This window comes from Myzus persicae, unplaced genomic scaffold (genome assembly GCF_001856785.1).
Source record: "Myzus persicae strain clone G006 unplaced genomic scaffold, MPER_G0061.0, whole genome shotgun sequence".
NCBI lineage: Eukaryota > Metazoa > Arthropoda > Insecta > Hemiptera > Aphididae > Myzus > Myzus persicae.
This window is the reverse complement of record NW_019104322.1, coordinates 707,775-730,602: the sequence shown is the minus strand read 5'-3', so window position 1 is coordinate 730,602 and position 22,828 is coordinate 707,775. Positions and strand designations below refer to the sequence as shown.

General features: G+C 29.4%; 1 protein-coding gene across 4 annotated transcripts in view; it reads right to left on the bottom strand.

The window, feature by feature from the left end:
- Positions 1–3,561: 3,561 nt before the first annotated feature.
- Positions 3,562–22,828, bottom strand: part of LOC111041174 (lipase 3-like) — a 31,572-nt gene continuing 12,305 nt past the window's right edge. For 2 of the 4 annotated variants that reach the window (XM_022325380.1, XM_022325379.1), the window contains 8 exons: positions 8,619–8,742; positions 6,978–7,176; positions 6,776–6,890; positions 5,934–6,177; positions 5,048–5,209; positions 4,837–4,921; positions 4,617–4,759; positions 3,562–4,548 (listed from right to left, as the gene is read on the bottom strand). In XM_022325380.1, coding sequence (XP_022181072.1) covers positions 3,793–4,548; positions 4,617–4,759; positions 4,837–4,921; positions 5,048–5,209; positions 5,934–6,177; positions 6,776–6,890; positions 6,978–7,176; positions 8,619–8,651 — 1,737 coding nt within the window. In that variant the 5' untranslated portion in view covers positions 8,652–8,742 and the 3' untranslated portion in view covers positions 3,562–3,792. Of the gene's footprint in view, positions 4,549–4,616; positions 4,760–4,836; positions 4,922–5,047; positions 5,210–5,933; positions 6,178–6,775; positions 6,891–6,977; positions 7,177–8,618; positions 9,113–16,524; positions 16,653–22,828 lie in introns of those variants that run through there. The other 2 variants (XM_022325381.1, XM_022325378.1) reach the window with 2 other exon arrangements.

The following is a 22,828-nucleotide window of genomic DNA, read 5'->3' as shown; positions in this document are numbered from 1 at the left end:
ATAACATTGTTAAAATATAACGAATTTCCGCGGTGCGATGTGACCAGTGTAGTTGTACTGGTATGCGGTTGGCGGTCGTATCGACCACGTGTTCGCCAGTCTGCCGCGTGCGCTGCTGCGGTGGGTATGCGGTCGGTCCGATGCCGCGATTTTCTGTCCTTGTCCGGCACACGCACGACATGGGATTTTAGACGCGTTCTTCGCCAAACCGATCGATATTATAGGGAATTATGAGAGCAGATTCGAATTCGTCGTCAAGTCGTCGAGTCTCGACTTTCCACATTTTTGATCTTAACGCCGCCAAAAATTTATATACTACAATTTTTTAATCACTCTTTTTAAATACGGGTAATGTTTTTAGGAATATTCAAGGGATAATATTAGATTATAGTGCGCGTTAACCGCGGTAATCTGACGATCATCCAACCAAATCGTAACGAACAGACGGAAAATATTCCAATGACATCGTATGAGTTCAGCTCACATATTATTCTGTATACTATTGCTGATGAATCTGCACACGGCCGCGTATAATATGAGTCACTCGAGTGCGACTGTGATTCGATCGAACAATACTCATCGAATTCGTGGTACATTACCATATTATTATCTATCGTCTCGAATACTTGTGATAAGTACCTAAAAGTGTTAATATCTTATAGTCGCGAATACCGCGGATGTCTGGGCCTAACAGTTGTACACCACCCCTCCCCCAAAGACCTGAAAATTGTACACGCATTGGAATATATGACAAAGTGTTAAGCTCTGCTGGAAAAAATCTCAGGCCCCTCAAATCTCAAACACTATTTGCGCCTATGTACGTTTTTGATGTTATTGATTTAAATTAAAAAACAGTTGACGATTTTCAACGACGTGGAAATGCAAAAACGGTGTTTTCACAGTTTAATTAACCTTAATTGTCCTCGGTTTCTACGACGACATCGAGAGAGGACGATACGGATTTGTGTAGAATAAAAACTTTCGAACCGATTCAAAAGTAATTCAAATCGTCGTTAATTTCACGGAGAAAGTGTAGATCCGATTTAAGGATAACAATAATAATTATTAAGGCTATTTTATACCTATACCTTCTCTACCTTCGTTTTACTATAGGCACAAACCGATACTATTGTATTTTAATTATTTTAGTTTGATTCACTCTTTTTTTTAAATATATATTTACAATCTGTATCAAATGTATACAATAATCAAATGTGATAAGTACATTACGAATATTAAAATTACATGACATTATTATTTACATGAGGAGAGAGACTATCCATTGATAGAACCCTTCGAATCACTCTTTAAAGGGTTATTTGCAACTGTCAGGGCACAGTTCAATTTACTATACTATATGTAAATGTTAAGGATTTTTTTTAAAACAATTTAAAATAAAAGATAATCATAAAAAAGGGCAATTGTTCTGCTGTACAGTAGGTGTAGGCTGTCATTGTAATTCTGTATTCGCAAGTACTTACGATGACTTGTTTTTCAATTACAACAAAATAAGAAAATCGGTTTTATCAAAAACCAGTTTTTTTTTTGTAAAAATGCCTGTTCTTACCTAAATTGTATTTTGTTTTTCTCGATAATTTGGAAATTTACTTACTGAGTATTTTTAATTTGATATCCTACAAGTACAAACTAGGTTCACTTTTCTACATGCGATTGAAATTGAAATTGAAAATTAAAGCATTTTTCTACTAAAAATCATCTATACAAAAATAAAACTCACAACATCATTGAAAAATCAATACATTCATAGCCCCGTTTAGAACCTAAAAGTACCTTATTATATACACAAAAAAATTTGTATTATATGTCATATTTAATATAACATTTTTTAATGGCGACTTTTTTTGAAAAGTATCGTAAATCCATGACTTTTGACTTATATAAAATATATTTCAAAGTAGATTTTTGATTTATACGGCTATAATGTATACTATTATAGATTTTATTACTCTGAAAACTAATGAAATTATTAATTAATGTACTATACAATTATGAAAACCCGTGGGAATAATATTAATCCAAAGAGTTCTTAATACAAATTATAAAATCTAGAACGAACTAAAAAGTTCAGTATACACACACTAGGTACACCACAGTTTGTAGTAAGTACCTATACTATTGCAGAAAAAATCCAAACATGATTTCTTAAAACAATAAAATAAAATGTTATTCTAATTTTGAGAAACCTAAGATCTTTGTTTTACAATATATTATATTGTTATGATAATAATGTTATCTGTTATCACTTCTCGTGCATTTAAAAGTGAATGTTACCACCTAACCTGACCTTGTCGATGATTTTTTTTTTAAATTTAGTGAATGCAAATTCGTTAGTACGCTGTGAAAGTGAACGGAACACGTTCGTTTTCAAAATTAATCTTCCAAACCAGAATATATGGGTCGAATTTACTCAATAATGACACCTCTAGGTTATTCAAATACCTAGGCGAAGCGCTCCAAAATAATTATAAATATTTTTTTTTAATTCGTATTGTAATAACCTTAAAGTTTTAATCATACAGGTGATAAATTTACATATCTTCATTAATTTCATGAATAATAGTATTTGTAACTAAACCTACGTTAAGTGTTCATGTTCCAAACACTGCTACAGCACGCGTCTCCCCAGACAACCAAGACTCAAGTGCGCTCATCGACACAAAACATCGATCTCTATCATATAATGTGTTATGTTGTCCGTATTTTTATAATTAACCTTATTCTGGCACATAAGATATGTTTTTTTTGTTTTCACAACTGACTAATTACAAACAAATTTTGTTCATTTTTCAAAACAAACATTCGTTGAAAATTAAAAAGAGAATGCAATTTAAGATAATTTAATAGTAAAACAAATGAGAACGTATATCTTGAAGTTGGTGCGCCCCAAATTTTTCAGATCAATTACAAAAATTGTGTCATTATTTTGGAAACTAATTTGCAACAACAAGTTTCTATAACAACCACGAGAAACAAACAAATCGCTAGATCAAAAATGTATTATTATTAGGGACTTGAAACATTCAGCAATTACGTTTATTATTGTACTAATTACCTATTATTGATTAGCCGGTTAGTCATTACTCATTAGGTAAGGTCATTGCGGATTCGAATAGGGTCACAAGAGCCAAGGTATCCAAAGTTGTCTTTGGCCTCACCAATTGTTAACTTCAATTGTTTCCCAACGGCATATAAATGCTTTACGACAATAATATTATATGTTTTAAGAATTTGATTAGTGTAATTTGAATACCCGAAAAACATATTGAATATTTTTTTTTCACTGTCGATTCCACACGACTAAAATAAATAATACACTGCTGCAAGACTTAATGATAAACACCAAGAAATACAATAATTTTAATATAAATTGTATTTATAAATAAAATATGTAAAAATTCGATTTCGTGACAATAAAATAATAAAAATGATTAGATAACTCACACTATACTATAAAACGTCTCGAGTAACATTACACGAAGGATAAAAAAAAATTACATAAAAACACATTTCAAACACATAAGTAAAAGTGTATAGGTTCTGTTTATAAAAAATAAAATGACTCAAACGATAAACCGATAAATCGTACGAGGCTTAGGTAAGCGATAGCGTAACTAATAATATTGGAATCACGATAATAATATATATAGATAACTATAACTACTAACTGCAGCTGTATCGGCTGTATCCCGGCAAACGTCCGAGTGCGTATATAGATGAGCGCGTGGCCATACCAACTACATAATAATATTTCTAGACTTGGTTATCGACGCATCACTTCCAGAACCAAAACACCCTGCCGACGCGGCCCACGGTGGCGTTCACGGCCCAATCGGCCTTGTTCAGACCGTAGTTGAAGTAGTTATGGGCCTTGCCGATGCCGACGGCCACGGTCTGTTCGGCTTTGCCTACGCCGCCGGCCACGAAGTGCTCGGCTTTGCCCACGGCCCCGGCCACCGAGTGCCCGGCGAACGCGATCTTGCCGTTCACTAGGACGGCAGTCTGCTTGACGCGCGACTCGGCGCCGGTGGCCGCGTCGTCGGCCCAGCCGGCGATCTCGTTAGTGATCTCCTGCCGGATGTGTCCGTACTTCTTCTCGGCCGCCTGCGCGAACTTGATGACGCCGCCGAACAGCAGCCGCTGCTGTTCCCGTTCCCGTTCGAACACGGCCGCGTCGTGCTCGTCCACCGGCCGCGGCATGGTGCTCGCGATGATCGCGTCCAGGTTCTCGGCGAAGAACTCCAGGCTGGGCGCCAGGTTGACGGCACCCGACAGCGGGTTCAGCTGTAGCATCTGGATCTGCGGCAGATCGACGGCGTTCACGGCCACGGCGGACGAGATGGCGGTGGCCGCGGTGCCCGTGTACGTCCAGCCCAGGCGGTCGGTCTTCTGCAGTATTTCCTTGACCGGGTCGTTGATCTGTTCGGTGACATTTGTGCTCCACAAGAAGTCTACGTGGTTGAAGTAAGGGCTTTTCGCCGGAAATGAGTCCACGACCATGGGAAGTTGGGCTTTAAGCTTCATCACGTCCTGCGCGAAAAATACAAAGTACGTTTGAATATACTGATAAGAGAAAAAATAAAAGTATCGAAGCTCACTATCGTGTCGGCAAGTATGTCATTTTCGCCGTAGATCAGCGTGATGGGCACTCGGATCGATTTCAAATCGTACGTGGGCGGCTCGGTGGAATTGTATTGACGCAAGTTCATGGCCCGACCGTAATCGTACTGACCGAAAGTGTCTGTGAACAAACGAAACGGATTAAAATCTTCGAACATTTCACGCGCACCACGGTCGATGGTTGTTGCAAGTATATACCTTTCAATATGAACTGAGCAAAGTGCGCGGCGAGATTGGCCGAAGTTCCTGCCGGAAAATGTCCCATGATCTGGGGAATCAATTTCTGAAATGTACAAAGAAAAAAATATAAGTACAGCGGATTGCGTTATTAACTACTCGTAACCGATTTCTCGACAATTGTCTAGAGCGTTGTGTACTGATGAAATCATAAAAATATCATAATAATTACAGTGTCGAAGTGGTACGGGTCGCTGCCGCACACGGAGAATATGATGCATTTTTCGCAAATCATTTTCTGAGTTATTTTTTCTCTACATATGGTAGACGCCAAAAACTTTTGCATACTCGATTGCGGCATAAACATGCCTTTCCACATCCTTTGATACACGATCTATGTTACACAACAGAACACGTCATTTTATCAATATACAATAATAATGTTACTATAATTGTACCGTTTGGATAACAAGTACGAAATCCTTCGATTTCCGATTAACTGGAGCATCGAATATATCAGAATCGATTAAAATTTGGACTAGGTTATAAGTATCGGTGACCGACAGCTCGATCTACTAAATACTTTAAGAAGTTTTGAGAACACGAAAAACAGAAGATTAATCACTATGAAAAAAATCAGTTTTCGGAATAAAAGTACAGAACTTGATGGAATTTCTCTGGACCTTGCTCCAGGAGACACTTACCTGCAACAGTCAACGAATCCCAGAAAGACAGCTGTACTATACTCCAGAAAACTAACAATGATAATACGATTTAAATTATTATATTCAAATGAATTTAATTTCAAATTCTCGAAAATATATTTCTGCTCCCGAGCATTAGTAAAATATACCGAAATCCTTTCTTTAATATCTGCTTATACAAGTAATTTATAAACATTATTGATTTTTAGTTGGTGACTAGTTAATCTTTCTTTAGACATCGCGGCCTTAAAATGTTTTTTTTATTTAAAAACCTGTGGTCAACAAAAAAAACTTCCTTAGAATAATTAATAAAGCTAATTCCCACTAAGATTTTTACATTTTAATAGTTTATATTTTAAGAAATAATCGTCGGGTGTTATACGTAAATATGTATAATGTATACACAGTACTTACGTTCAACATTTTTGCATACGGTGCCATAAATCTTAGAGACGATCTGGTGTTTGACAAGAAAGCTACTGGTGCAAGACTGATTTGCGATCGAATCTTAGGCTGATATTCGGGTCTCTCTGAAGCCATAATGAAAAACACACAACTGCCCATAGAATAACCTACGTAGTGGAGTTGTGAAGTTTTCGATATCGAAAGAACATAATCGATAGAAGCTGGTAAATCGTATTTTCCGACTTCGTGTAAGCTGTAACCATATAATAAGATAACAGAAAACATTAAAACTAAAATTAAGTTTATATAATATTTTAGATAAGTAGGTTTCGAGTAAAAAATAAAATGTGTTGATTATAAGGTTTTGATTCTACACCCTACAATGCATAATATACATTGTGATTCTCTTATCTAAATAATTATAAGTCAGTACAAATCAAAATGTTTGAAAAATAATATTTTTATTTCCTTTTTTTAAATTTTACACGCATTATATTTTTTGGGGTACTTTAATGTATACATAATAATATATTATAATATATATTATTCTGCTTTAAAAATATATTCTGCTTTGGAATATACACAATTTGAAATGTATGTTATAGGTAATCGTAAAAAGTTAAAAGTTAAGAATTATTATTCTAGAAAATGGTAATCAACATACATTTTTACAAAAATGTTGTTTTGAAACAATTTAAATAATTACGTATGTAAAATAAATATTTTCAAAAACGTTTGTATAGTTTTTTTAAACAATGAGTGCTTTACATTAAATGAATCACCAGATGGATGAAATTATGCATGATAAATCAAATGATAATATAAACAAATTATGAAAACAATAAATTTACCTGAAATTCCAAAAAGCTCTTTGTTTGGAAGACATCGAAATATGTTTTCTACTGTAAGTGTTACCGCGGCAGTTGGCCAACCACACGTCGTAACCGTCGTCAGCGAGTTGCATGGCTGTAAATGTAATATTTCGAATGAAAAAATTGTTAAAATTATAAAATATTTTGTTTATGCACTTATAAGAACATAAGCAACACTCACGTAGAGACATGTCGGCTCCTGCTAGCACCCAATCGGCCGATGTCCCCAGAATTCCGTGGTGGATGAACACCGGATGGTTTCTGGTGGGTTCTTGTCCTCGCTTACTCCTGGGGATACGATGCAACTCCAAAATGTAACCGTCGGCAGTGATGACATTGTGGACTTCGACGTCGTAACCATTGTTTCGGATTATTTCCACCTATAATTCAAATGCCATACAAATTTTTGTTCGCAAAAGACGATATTTTATATTATTATTATTAACATAATCATTACTAAAATACCTATACAAATGTAAAAAATTGTAAAATTCACTGTCCTTACGGATTATAATCATATTCATTATAGTCAGCGTATCCTTATTTATCATTATTTTTTCATACAAATGCTATACAATCTATATAGAATTGATACAATAAGCATAGAAGTGAGTACAAAAAATTATGACAGAAAAAAAATAAGAAAAGTGATAAAAAAATAACACTCTATTATGTGTTTTTATTAATGATAATTCATAATTGTAGGCGATCATTACAACACGATTTATGCTTCGGGAGTCTATACGAGGATTACCTGCAGAAATTGGTAAAGAGGTTATGAATTAGTGAATTTAAATGAGATAATTGGCGATTATGGAATCTTTTATAGAACCGTCAATCGGCTTCTTCATAAAGGTGCAGTTTATAGATGTAAGGGTAATGTTATATTTGATATGTTGAGAGGACCATTCATTCATCGGAAAACTTAATGTCAAAGGTTTGAAAACATTGAATTTTATTTGTGTTTTTTTCATTTCTCCACTACCGAAGTACTATCTATTTATTTTACACTGAAATAAAATATTGTTATATAATTACAGAAAATGTGCTCCATTATAGGACGTTTAATGAAGTGCACACATCGATAATGATGGACCAATAAATGTAAATCTTATCTGAAACAGTTGTTTGATTATTTTTACTGTAATTTCGTTTTTTCTTTCAGTCTCCCACAGTCCCACAACGGAAGTCATATTTTTATTTTAAATTTAAATAAAATACGATTATAATACGATGACTGAAAATGTGTTTGATTATAGAACGTTTAATAGAGTGCGCACATCGTTATAATAATGGACCAATAAATCTTATCTAAAACAGTTGTTTGATTAATATAACCGTAATAATTGTTGTATGATATAATATTGTCAATTGAACGACCGTATCCTGTTATTGTTATTAACAATGATTTTATAACAATCAATACTATTAGTGAGTTATAACTGCAATAAGGTTAAAGTCGTTGTTTATTTGTTAGGTATTGTATGAAGAATATTTGCCATTACAAGTGTATATCATTCTATAATACACGCCTAGATTAAATGTTTTAATCAAGTAAATTGGAATTTAATTGTACATTAATTAAGAACAAACATTGCAGAGAAAAATTTGTTAATTAGTTTTAAACATAGGTACTGACCAATTTCGAAATGTTTGAAGTCTTAAATGGCTATTCTATAGCTGCAGTAATATATGAGACAGTACACACAATATTACTTGTCAGTTGTCGAATAAAACCAAAAAAGGTTAAAAACACTTTGGCTTTTGGTGTATTTAAAAAAGTACATAATTATATAGTAGAGTATAATATAGGTATACTCACTGTGGACAAGCTGTAGTTTTCGAACAAGTTCATGGCGGACGACGTTGGAGTGTTCGCCGTCAACGTAATAATTGTGGGCGCCAACAGTAGATTTACGAATAACTGCTTAACCGCAAGTGACGACCTGAGGAAGGAAATGGGAGTTTTTATATTTTTCATACTGCTGGCATTCGATGCGGGAACAAGTATACTTCGAAGTTAATTTTCGCGAAATCGACCACCCCAAGTATGCGAGGTATAAAAAAAAATAAAATATGACAAAACGATCAACTGGAATCGCGTCTACAAAACCAAAAAAAGGTAAGTATCGAAAACAACGATTGTCCGGCAATATGTACACCTTCTATATCGTATACGACAGACTTCCGTAACCGACCGCGTTACTAAATCAATGACTGCTGTCCGTCTGCAGTAGGTACTTATACCGGCTCGATTTCTCATCCCATTTTGTATACTCAACACATCTGAGCGAATAACACGATAATACGATTGGGACGTCACTGCCTACCGATGGTAATATTATTATTGTTGTTGAGGTTTTTTAATCGCGCAAATGATGTGTTTAGACGAATGAGTCACCCACGTCCATACTATTATTGCACGCCGCGGCGGCGGTGAATTCCGGAAGCGATAATAATACACATAATTTATAAACTATATATTATGTAATTGAGCATATTATGTCTAGTGAGTTACTACATCTGTCATATCGGTGATCTACCGACTGGATCGATGGGTTATATGATCTGTTTTATGTCTGCCGTCAGACAGGAATGCAATGATTGGAGTTGAGCACAGCCCCCCGCCACGGCGAAAAATCGATCCGAAAAAATTCAAAACTCTGAGTGACGAATTCTGGAAATGAGCTTACGGTTACTTGAGATTAGTGGGCTATAATATATCTTAAACATTTTGGAATGGTTGAGGGAGAACTTCAAACACGTGGCATTTTCGATACCAATGACGCATGTTTCGATATTTCGTCGTCAGAACCTGTCGTACACATGTACAATATTTGAGCATTGTGCGTAAACCATGTTCATAGTAGATAGTATAGGTAGTCAAAGGTCGAATAACCGCTTGATTTAAGAATAAAAAAATCTGCCGTAATTATTGGAAATCGTTTCTATGCATGACATGCTTAATATTATTCATAAATATATTTCATATTTCTAATAGTTCATTAGATTTATGCAAATCCCAGCATTTTTCTTTAATTAAGCAAGACAGTCTTGTTTTAAATATAGCATTCATTTTTCATTGTATTTTAAGATTAATTTATAAAGACGTATATTATGAGATTTTCTTTTATCGTTTATTTTGTATTTATTTATTTATTTTTTTTTTAATTTAGTTACAATTTCGTTTGGATTTCGTTTACACTGTGTCATGTAGGCGACCCAACTTCCGGGGAGTTCGCATCAAATAAAAGTTGTTTCTCACTCAGAATCACTTATGAACAGTCCACCGGATTGAATGTAATATAGTGTATAAATCAATTCAAACATAATACCCAAACATATAGGTCGTACCTATATAATATGTTACACTTTTAAGAGAAAAAAAAGGTAATTGGATTATAAAAAAGAAATAAAGTAACGAAATAAGCATTCCATAGATCGAATATAATAATTTTAAGTATATAGGTAGTAGGTACTATACCCGTATCTAGGCTTATTGTTTTTCCCTTTTTTTCTGTTTTAACTACTAATGAGCGGTATGTGCATGAATCATTGTACATCAAATATATAATCAAATCATGATTATCATAATTATACTTAAATATTCATAATAGAATTAAAAGTTTTTGAAGTATTAACCTTCGTCTTGACCATAAATTCTGCATATTAAAATAATAAGATTATTCACGATGACGGTATTTTTTTTTTATACTCAATTCAATTTGGTTTAAATGTATATCAGGTTATCGTGTTTGAACACTTTGAAACTGCATTTGATTACCACATTAATATTAATTTATTTTTTGAATTGTTAATTTTCCATGTTATTTAAAAAAATATAAATATTCTCAACACTTGAAAATTGTAATCGCTATGAAAAAAATTGTAATACACGCAAGTATACTTGCTGTTTTTTCCATATTTAAAAAAATGTAATAATATAATAATTTGAAATATTATATGGTATTTTGGTGAATAATTATTAGCTACATTTCCATGAGACTAGTTATTAAGATTTCGCTGAACTAAATATAGTCAGTACCTAATAGATATTATTAGAGAGTTACTTAATATTAAGTGATGTTCTCTTTTCGAATATTCTGGAACGATTGAAAATGTAAATAAAAACCAGAATATAGTAATTATTAATTAATATAAAATAATCTGAACAATTATTGTTATCTAAACATGAGATACTAATTATTGATACTCTCGTCCACGCGTATATACGTACAATCATTAATTATTCTACGTCGTTTGAATTGTAAATACAATTATTTATGTACCTACCTAGGTACATAATTATGCATGCGTACATCTGCAATCTGCATATTATAAGGACAGCACAATCTATATTATTGTAACTCATTATCAGATGAATTAAATGCTATATAAAAAGCATACCCATCAAATGCAATATATGCATTAGATTTAAAATCTCAAAAATGGCATACTGCAATGTGGGTAAATACTAAATACTGCTTAATACAGTATAGCTATTCGAAAACTTCTCGAAGATAACAGTGTCGGATGCTACTGCAGATAGCAGTTTAAGTTAAGTAGTAAGGTTAAACCCATCATAATGCGTGATGCTTAAAGCTATATTATCTCGACCGTTAGGTTAGGTTAGGTATATAAATTTAATGTTTACAGAATAATATTATTATATTTTATTTATGTACTCGAAGTATTTAATATTTATTGCGAATACATTTTCTGAGTGAAAGTAAACAACATGGTTGGAAAAAATGTACACTGCAGTTCATAAAAAAAAAAATACAGCCAAAATATAAATGTTTGGCAATTCTAACAATACATTAAAATGCTTTATTAGGATTCTTATTTTTATTACCTATTTCGTTGGTCAATCAATACACTGCAGTGTACGTACAAAAGCACTTTCAAACAGACGAAACTCGCAGTTTATATTATACGGTATTTGAATAAAAAAAATTGATTTTCCTCACCAAGGACTAGTGGAATTTGTTAAAATATTATTTTAGTGCACCACGCGTAATTATTAGTATAACTATTACAATGTTGGTCATAAACATGTAGGTCAATGAAAAGGCATAGTCTATTATAATAGAGAGTAGTAAGACGTATATGTAAAATATATTATTATGTATGTTTTGTAAATATTATGGAATGGAAAACATTTAAATTAAAATAATTGCTGCATTAACGACGAAGATGTCGAAATAGATATTTTAGAACTATAGGTTTTTAATAATATTCTTTGATCATCAAAATATTTTTTGAAGATATCAATTTAAATTATTATTTTTAAGGCGAAAATGATGCAATCAAAATAACATAACTCCTTATTATTTAATCAATTTCTTACAAAATACGTAGATAGTTAATGTTCGACGGTAATCGGTTTATATTATTCAATAATAAACAGTTATCAAAAAATAAAAATACTCATCTTTACTACAGTAAATGAAACAACTGTAAAGTTTAAATATGAGTACATCAATTTTAAACACCGATCAATATATACATATTGTAGTATTACAATTTAGTTTGTTTTGACAAATGATCAAATTTTTCTTTAGGATTTTTATATGCATATGAAAAAAATCGAACTATTATTAAAGAATGACGTAAGAACTACTTATCTAAAACACTGCACTAATTGTTTACAGATTTCAATTCAAATAAGTTGAGAACAACTGGACTGTAAAAAAGTACAGGTTATTAATTAATGCGAAATTAAATTCCTATATTGAATCATTATATTATAATGAAGACATATTATTAAACTAGACAAGTCTTAATGTGAGATTTGGAACTTTTTTTTTCTTAGACAATATAAAAGTTATTATAAATTACATATATGTTTAGAAATATTGTGAGTGTTGTACGATGTGATCGTTGATTTCTAGTGGATTAGTGAAGCCTATAAAGATCTTCTATGAAAGGCACTTCAGCAATTTGAAAATTAAATTAAAAAATCATGTTATAACCACTCAGTTATCTATTAATCAAATAAATATATTTATGTAGTTATTACTCATTAATCTGTATAATAAGGTGTAAGAAAAAAATTAATAGTAATATTATAAAAAAAAATAATGATAATAATGATAGTAATAAGAAGATTAACAGAACGTGTACAAAAAAAATTGAACAAAAAATGTATATTATAATATTATACACCAACCTACCATTATATTATCTGTTAATTTATTTATCACAAGACCATATTATTATAATATTCAAATATGCATTTCAATTTTCAATATTAAAGTTTAAACTGTAGACTGAATTATTATGTAACAGTAGAACACGGAGATATATCAATACACATGAATCTTCTGTATTATTAATATAGTGTAATATACAGCGTGTGTTTTAAAAACGATAAAATCAATTTTTGACAGACTTTAGTATAATTGCTAAGTACAGAGTTTTTTACTTAATTAATAACGTGTGCACGAATGTGTGTTCGAATTGTTTGAAAAGTAATAATATAATAAGCTGCAATATTATTAAAAGCATTTGCTTACTTTTAGTGGTCTATTTCTTATTTAATTATATTATTTTTTATAACTAACATATTATACAGAGTGATTCACCAACAGTTTTTTATTTGTTATGAATTGACTCAAATTCTGATTTTTGAAATTTTTTATTTTATTCAAAGATCATATTTTTAAATACTTAGATTTTATACAATATATACCATTGAAAGTGTGTCTTGTGACAATACCAACAATTTTTTTTTCCAAATGGGAATTACCCATTTCTGCTGTAAATTGTTAATCAAATGACTTTTTTTGAAAATATTGATATATCAAAATCGAAATTTAAAAAAGTAGTTTATAAGTTATTAAAGTTATTTAACAATGTGTACTAAGAATAATAGGTTTGAAGATATGTGGCCTATAATTATTTGAAAACTGAGATATCAAGTAGTGAACATTTATTTATCAAAATTGTATTATTTATAAATATGCCCAAGTATATAAATAGTAAATACTAGATCTAATACCTAATTGATTTATTTTATATTTTTTAAACCATTTTTAAGGACTGGTTATCTTTAGGGCTTAGGGTTACTATACAAATTAATGACTTAAAAACTACTTGATATAAGTAAGTGCTTATAGAAAAATTTTTATTTTTCAAAAATACCATCTGCTTAATAATTTTCAGTAAAATGATTTTTTTTATTTTTGAAAAAAGGAGTTTGTATCACTATACCACAGTATTATACTGTATTATATGGAATATAAATTTAAATAATTTCAATTATGTTCCTTAAATATGATTAAAAATTTAAAGAGTCAGAATTTGAATAAATTCATTATTAAAGAAATAAAAAAGGGGTGCGCATGCTTGGTGAGTCATCATATATATTATATTAATCAAGTTTTTCTAATTAATTGAGTAGTATTATAAGCATGGTAAATTTTTAAAAACAAAATCATTCTTTAAAGATTTTTTTCTTCACAATTTTTATTTTATTAAAATTGAACAGAATATGTACCTACTCGTATGTAAGGTGAATGTCCAAAATGTTCAATTTACATGTTGACAAAATTGAGTTTTATATTATTTTTTTGTTAAGAGATATGGGAAATCAAATGCTGCAATCATGTTTTGTCAAAACTATTACTTTAATAGTAAAAAATAATTTATAATTCCTTTCATGATGTTAAAACATACTATTTCCATTTTCCAAAGTAGGCCATAGTGCACTTTTTCCCATAGTATATAATGGTAGATAATGGAATTGAATTACATACATACCTAACTTATTATTTCTTTTGGTTTTATATTTTACTAAATTTATATTGTTACCTATTAAATTAAATGATTAATAAACATTGTGTGGATATATTATATTGATTTGCTTGTTTATTTTATCAGCTGATTATAAAATCCTCAAGTCTCTAACTTCATTACTATTGATAACAAATTGCGCCAAAAATTCTTATGCATTACCTTATAGTATAACAATATATTAACAAAATTACATTTTACTGTGATTTTTATGTATCAAAAATCTTAATTTTGCAATATTTAAAAGTATATTTGTTTATGATTTTCACTGTTCATTAATAATTTTAACATATAAGTACTACTACAAAATAGAAATGATAATTTTCCCACAGTCAATAGATTGAAATTTTAACAAAAAAATGTTTATTTTTGTTTATGAATAAATAATATATTTAATAATAATTCAATCATTCTCAAAATAAATACGTCCATTCTTAAAAAATTAAAACTGGAAATAATACGTTTGGATTGTCGCCACACATAATTGTATTGCAATTCATTCATTCAGTTTATATTAAATACAGTAACTCCCACGTCTAAACTGAAACGAAATCAATTTTATAATATGAAATAAACCGGTTAGTATTTCGTTCAAATTTTTTTTCTAACTTTTTCTGAATGGGAGCATGCACTATCAATTTCATATTGCTTATAGCTTATAATACTTTTTCGGAAAATATTGGTTAATAAAAACTGGGAAAGTCACTCAACTGTACACCCAGTAGATTCAGATTATAGGTATCTCATCATTGAGCAGCATAGTTCAAACACTTATAAAAAATGTAGGTTACCCTCATTTTTTTAATTACCAGTAAAAAGAACTTATAAAATACCTTGTACCAAATTTTCAAGGTGTTTGACTGAGAATAAATTTTTTTGAACACTCATAAAAATAAAGCTAAAAAACTTTCAATTACAATTTTTTTATAAATAACTCAAAAAGAGCCAAAATATTATAAAAATTATAGGGCTCTGTGTTTTTCAAGGAAAACACGTCTGCCTATCTGGAAGTTTGGATTCGAATTTCTCAAGTACCAATATAGTTATTGATTTATATATTAGCGTCAACATGAAAATGTTAATTTTACGCGTTAGGTTGCGAAATATTTCTTGGTAACAAAAAACATTATATTATTTGCATATCTTGTAAATATAATTTCTGTGTAAACGAAAAAATCTAAAAGAATCTACGAGTTTACAGTACTGTCGTCTGTCGACATTATAATATTATTACACTTCTATTAAAATTATATGTAAGACGACACTTACGTTTTAATCTTTAATCAAGTGCATGACATTGCAATAATATAATATGTTAATATAGATTTTTAGAAAAAAGAAGGTAACATTTTTCTTTTCTTAATTTAATCAAAATAAATGCGTAGATTATTATGCGATATGTTCGATTTCAAAATAAACAGACCAAGGATAAGTGAACGAAAGCTGAAACAAGCTTTGATAAACTAGATATAAATATATCAATAACTTAACTGATACGACTGTACTTATAAGTTTAACAAATATTGATAAGCTTTTGAAACTAAACACGTATATTGGAAAATACTGAGTTAACGGATTGCAGTAAATTGTCCTAAATGTCCATTTGAAAATTAATCGGAAACCGTAAAATATTATGAGGTGTAGTAAATTAAATTAGAAATTATCAAATAAAGTACGACAATAAGCCCTGATTGCAGGAAAAAGTTTGTTCTTGAGTTGAAGTCAAATACTCAAATGTACATATATTATATAGGTACCTATTACGTCATCATCATGATCATATTATATACTCATTTTTGTCGATTACAAAATTGTAATGGAAAACGTGAGAAAAAGAGAGCTGTTGTTAAAAAACGTATACCTACCTACGTCCTACATATTATAAAGTAAGACAAAAGAAAAACCAACACAAAATATTATCTAGCACCAACCTTTTGTAAAGAGAAGAGATGCTGCGCAATTTACGACTGATCGTCGTTATCTGCCATTAAAATCTTTGATTATCTTTTTAAAAACTATTTTTCGTATTGACTATAATTTGAATGATTCGTACGAACTCACTGCATCGTATTATATTGGTGTAAAGCTTAGTAATCCAAATGGAATTTATAAGATGAACTTGCATAGTTTTGTGCGTGGAAGCTCAATATTATTTTACATCCTATGTGTAATTCGCGCGTTATCTCTCAGTATATAAGTAGCGGGTCCATAGTACGGAGATAAATAACGAATTATTGGTTAATATAATTTGATAAATAAATGTTCCACCTTAATAATATTATTAAACACAGTAATATGATTTCAGTAAGTAATTGATATAAATAATAATCAATATCATATGACTAATATGTTACAGTACACTGTTAAATAATAGCAAAAATTTATCATCTAAAATCCCTACCTGCATAATGGCGTATGCATATAGTAATCACCGATCATATTAATATTGGAAGTATAATTTAATACCATTCAATCGTCACAATACGTTATTTAGTTATCATATTATAATATACTTAACACTTATCTACTGGATCAATACAACATTTTGGTGAGTATGACCAATTATGGTCAATTTCGTATTACTCGTGACAAAAGTATAATAGTTTATAGTACTTGTATTATATTTAGTTATAACTGATGTACGCACATGTTTGTAATTTTTTACGTTTGTATTCGTATTCGTTTATTATTTTAGACATGTTAAACGCATAAATAACTGTTATTGAGTCGAAGAGATTTTTCTGAAAAATAAATTTTATAGCTTGCTGAATTCTAGAAATAAAAGTTTTTAAAAAATATACTGTAGTAACTATAAAACATATGGCAGTTCAACAATCTATGGTGGCTCCACAGATAAATACGATATAAAATATTTTCACTAAGCCATATTATGTATTATATTAATGATATTATAATATCATAAAAAATATTATCGAATGTACCTATTTTTTTACTGGGATAGTTATCTTGGATAATTTAATTAAGAACAATTCATTAAACTTGTACATGTAGTACGGTGGTGCAAATCATAATGCTTCGATTAAATAATTGAAAACAATTGAACAAATAATAATACTTATATCTGTATACATTATGTATAAAATGCGATAGGTAGAGCACGTCTAGTTTTCCTAGTTTGGAAAAACATAAGCCACGTCATTAACTGTTTTTAAATGAATACTTTTTAAAGTGTTTTGTTGTTATTGCCTGAACTTATAATAAACAATATTCAATTTCAATTTCAATTTCATAAAAATCTCAAATAGCTGCAGCAAATGTATAAAAAGACTAATTTATACTAATTATAGGTACTTTAAAAGTTTAGTTATTGTTCAGTTTGTTAAGTTATGCTAGTGAGAAATACCTATGCGATGACATTCTCAATATTATTATATTGTATTATATTTTAATTGTGTTGTAAGTGCTGATCGTGAGGATGTTATTTGTATGACGTTTGCCAATAATAATGGTAATAATATTAGTAGTACCTATCAGTAATAATCGGCATTGTTTCCAAGTCTATTATACGTACACAACTTTGTCATATAAAATAAAATTATACGAATACTTGAAATAAATAAAGGAGACACTGGTTGATATAGTATATTATAATATTAACTAAATTCATACTATCGGCTTTTCAGTTTTTTGTTTCATCAACGCAGTTTCATTCGATTATACATTTATCTTCTACCTAGATATATCGTGTATACTCTCGGCAAATATAATTTTATTTATGTTTGTCGGCTCTAATTATTCTGTATTGCCGTATTGGTGTTAGTATCATAGTATTATACTTTTTACTGTTTAACATAGTGTTTAGTCATCGGTCACAGTCCACAGTAGTAGTAAATGTAGTAATGGATGAACATATTAAAATAATATACATAAATTAATCTGTTTGACTGATATGTGTCGTATAATTTCTTGGGTGAAGGTCAAATATATAAACTTGTGAGTAACTGAATTCTACGACAATGATCCCAATCCTTCCCTGGAGTTCTATTTTTTATAATTTTCTTAACATTCTCCTTAAAATTAATAAAACAGAATTAAAACTGTACTTATGGTTCAAAGCACTTGATGCAGATTTAAACATGGATACAATAAAAACCTAACCTAACCAGCATAATTTAGACAGCTGTATTGAATAAACAATATGCAAATTATGATAAGCTCTTCAATGCCATATTTATCTGACATGCTGATTTAAAATCAAATAGTTGCACAGGAATGTATATATGAGAAAGATAACAAAGAGCCACAAATTTATAACTGTTTTTTATATAACTAATTTATAAGTGTCTATGGCTAAAAAGTTAATACAGCCAAAAATTTGTTTTATACTTTGCAGTATACCTAGTAATTTTTCGAAGAAACTATACATATAAGAAACATACATAAATAAGTTTACCTATGTATTTAAATCTAAACTAAATCTAACCTCAAGTGTTTTAAATAATACCATTATATATTTAAATATTTAGTTACCTTCACTGAACCTATTTTAACCTGTAAATATCATTAATAAATTATAAGCTATAACGATTTAAAATAAACATATTTATTTTTGTTTCAGTGCTTAATAATATATAAATCATAACTGGTTAAATAAACTGATTAAAATTGTATCTACTATTCTATTTTTCACTATTTAGGAAATAAAAAATAGGTATATAAACGAGTACTAATAAAATAAATTAATCTTAACAACACTCAGAATCGGACACACTCAAATCGCTCAGCTCAGCTTGCAGTTTCCAAGTCCATCAATCACATTCTCATTGAACACTAAATTTAATATATGACAACATCAGAACAAGTCACAACCTGTCCGAATCATTAGACGAAATAATCCTCAATCATATCCATAACCAACATTCTCCAATTCATCACAGCCGCAAATCTTCAAACCAAAATTTAAAACTAATATTTAGTAAACAATATATGTAATTAATTAAATCATTTGTAAAACAAATGGTTCATGTTACGAAGGGTCTTTTATCAAAAAAGAAGAAGAAATTAGCGGTTTTCGAGAAATATAAAGTACTATGTAATGATAATAAATACAATGATTAGCTATAACTTATTAGGTATAACTATTTTACAAAAAAAATTTTTTTTCTTCAATTTTTTAATTATAATATAATTGTGTTCATATGTACATATGTACATATTATACAAGTATACAACAATGTTATATACTTATACCTAATAATAAAAGTTTGATAACCGGAGGATAATCATTAGTCGATATTTAAATACTTAAATTTTAAACAGTTAGATATACTTAGTTCATATAAGATAAATTATATAGAGTATCCCAACGGAATTCCATCTGTACGAACAAAAGCGAATAAACCTCTACTTGACCGAAACTCTCTGTGAAACAAAACCCAGATCAAAACAAGAAATTCCAAAAATTTTAAGAGTTTAACCAATTTAATCGACAAATTATTATTAAATTAATAATGTAATGTATAATAATTGTAAATGATGTAATACATATTGTAGTAATTAAGACATTTTCAGTGACCTCTGCTGACAAGTTGTATTTAAGATCAATAAAAAAAAATTTTAAAAAATTATAGAGTATAGGTTAGAATATAAATTATTATATTATAATATTTACGGAATAAATGAACCTTTCAAAATATATTTGTCCCGAATAGGTAGCATTAATTTATTAATAAGTATAAATAGTAATAATTTGAAAGTATTCAACTTAGTTATAAATGTATATAGGTATCTTAATATCTTAAATACCATATGCAACACCTGTCTCTTAATTATTAGTTATTACTTTTTACTTATAACTTATTACACAATATTATATATTGAGTATTCGCTTTGCCTTACACGAGATGCTCATGTATACATATACAAAAATTGTTTTGATAGAACTATCGAAGATTTATATGAACAAACATTTAAAAAAACAAATAAACTTAAAGTTTTTTTTCAAAGTTTTTTTAAAATGATTTTTTTTTAGCTGTTGTGCATTTCCAAAGTACTGCAGTTATGCATATTTCTGGATTAAATTACAACAAAATTGATTTTGATGTAAACGGGAGTTAAAATGTCAACTGTATCTGTTCAAGGAATAATATTCGATTTTTCAATCGTTTTATTTGCCTCAACGAACAATTTCTTAAATAATTAAAAATATCATATACACATTAGTCATATACCATTTTTTATACATTGTCATTTACTCATAATATGTATATGAAATTAAATAAATTAAATAAATACACACATTGATTTCAGAAAACAATTTACTTTGGTTATAGAATTGCAAATTATCATGAGCAATAATACCGAAAGAAGATTTTATACCCAAGTTATAAATATTTTATTTGACTGCGAAATAAAATAACATAATTACCTACATGGCTACGTCTAATTTTGACGTATTGCAATCGAATTTCGTAACTCTAATTATACGTATGTGGTTTAGTTTAGTAGCTGCTGTATTAAAGACTAAAAACCGTGTACCTCACTATATAATAAGGATTATCTGAAAATGGTATATACTTCGCAATGGTACATGCTATTAACGATTTGTAGGTTAACGACATTTTTGATTTGCACAGCATATTATCATAGATTTCTATTTTGTTTTGCTATGTATAATCAAAAACTTAATACAACCTATTAAACGGTTAAATACATTTCATAAACATTTAAAGCATGGTCACTTGTTTTTAATATTTATTATAAAGCTACCAGGCCACCAGGGCCAAACTGCCAAACTATTTAATATTTAATCTACCTATTCTTCGTTCAGCACAATGATTATTTATCCCCCTATATATGCAGTCTGATTATTGTATTTCAAACTTAAATTTAATTTAAACACATTTTACTGTGCATAAATCTTCATTATACCACTAACAATAACAGGATCAATTTTTTAAGCTTTTAAATCCATGAACAAACTCGCATAAAAAAAAGTTAAAATAGACCTTTTGGGTTCTTCCAGGAGATACATTCGGATCTCGATTTGGACATACATTCTATTTGCGTGCGTCCTTCAGGATTCAATGATTTATACCTATATAGTTAAATCTATTTAATCTTCTTTTGACATAAATATATTGGTGTTCTTGCATTATAATGTAGTAGATGTCATTTTTTTGTGAGTGTCCTTGGTGTTCAAAACTATAATCGATAAGATTTTATCGGATGGTTTTTTTTTTAGGACGCTCGATTGTTCAAATTAATATTGATTTATTTCTCAATAGTTATTGTTTAAGTCGTGATAACGTTATTCTCTGTTGTATACTACAATCATAATGATAATTAATTATTGATAGAGTATATAGGTATTAGTTATTGTGTCATATAGTCGCTTAGAAAGGTTTTTGAAAACAAAAACTAATCTCCTATGTGTTTCGTAAATAAAGAACAAGATGTCGAACGGTGCTCGTAATTTTAACAGGCAGTTAACAATAATTTACCGGAAAGTTTATTCGCTAAATTATTTTCAAACAAAATTTATTCATTTCAAATTTTAACTTGGCATTTATGACATCAAATAATTTTGCAGTTAGGCCGACAGTTAATTTGAAGGCTTGAAACCCTAAATTATTCAACTTTTTTAGTAAAAATGCAAGAATTTTATGTAATTAACTTGGTACTTATTCAAGTTACACCTTTTTTTAAATAAAATAAACTGAAAGGTATGCATGAAAATTAAATTAAAACGCCTTGAATTAAATACTTACGAAATTCAAACGGAATTAAATTAATTCAAAAAATAAATCCTTAGTGTAACGAAAAAAAGAAGATTCACAGCGATCACTGATTATAATATTGTGTTAGTTTAAGATCTTAAAAGTATTAATCAAGATTCAAGATCGTTCATCGTGACACTTTTACAAATACATTTATTCTTTAAAGATAAATTATGAGATATGAGTATCTGTGTGGGAATTTTACCATTCATTATTAATTAAAAATGATTCAAATCGAGTTTCAAATATTCAACATAATATTTATAAAGCATAAATTTTCAAGACTATGTATTTATTGATGTTTATTACAAACAAACTAACAAGACGTGGCAAACAAAAGAGACAAACAAATTCGAAAAACTTTAAGTAAAACTGATTTATTTTACATGTCAATGTGTTATTAAATTATTTTTAATTGATTTTAAACTTATGCATCATACAAAATAAAGTACCAAGTATTCGTGCACTAACAAACATTATAAAAAATATTATGCAT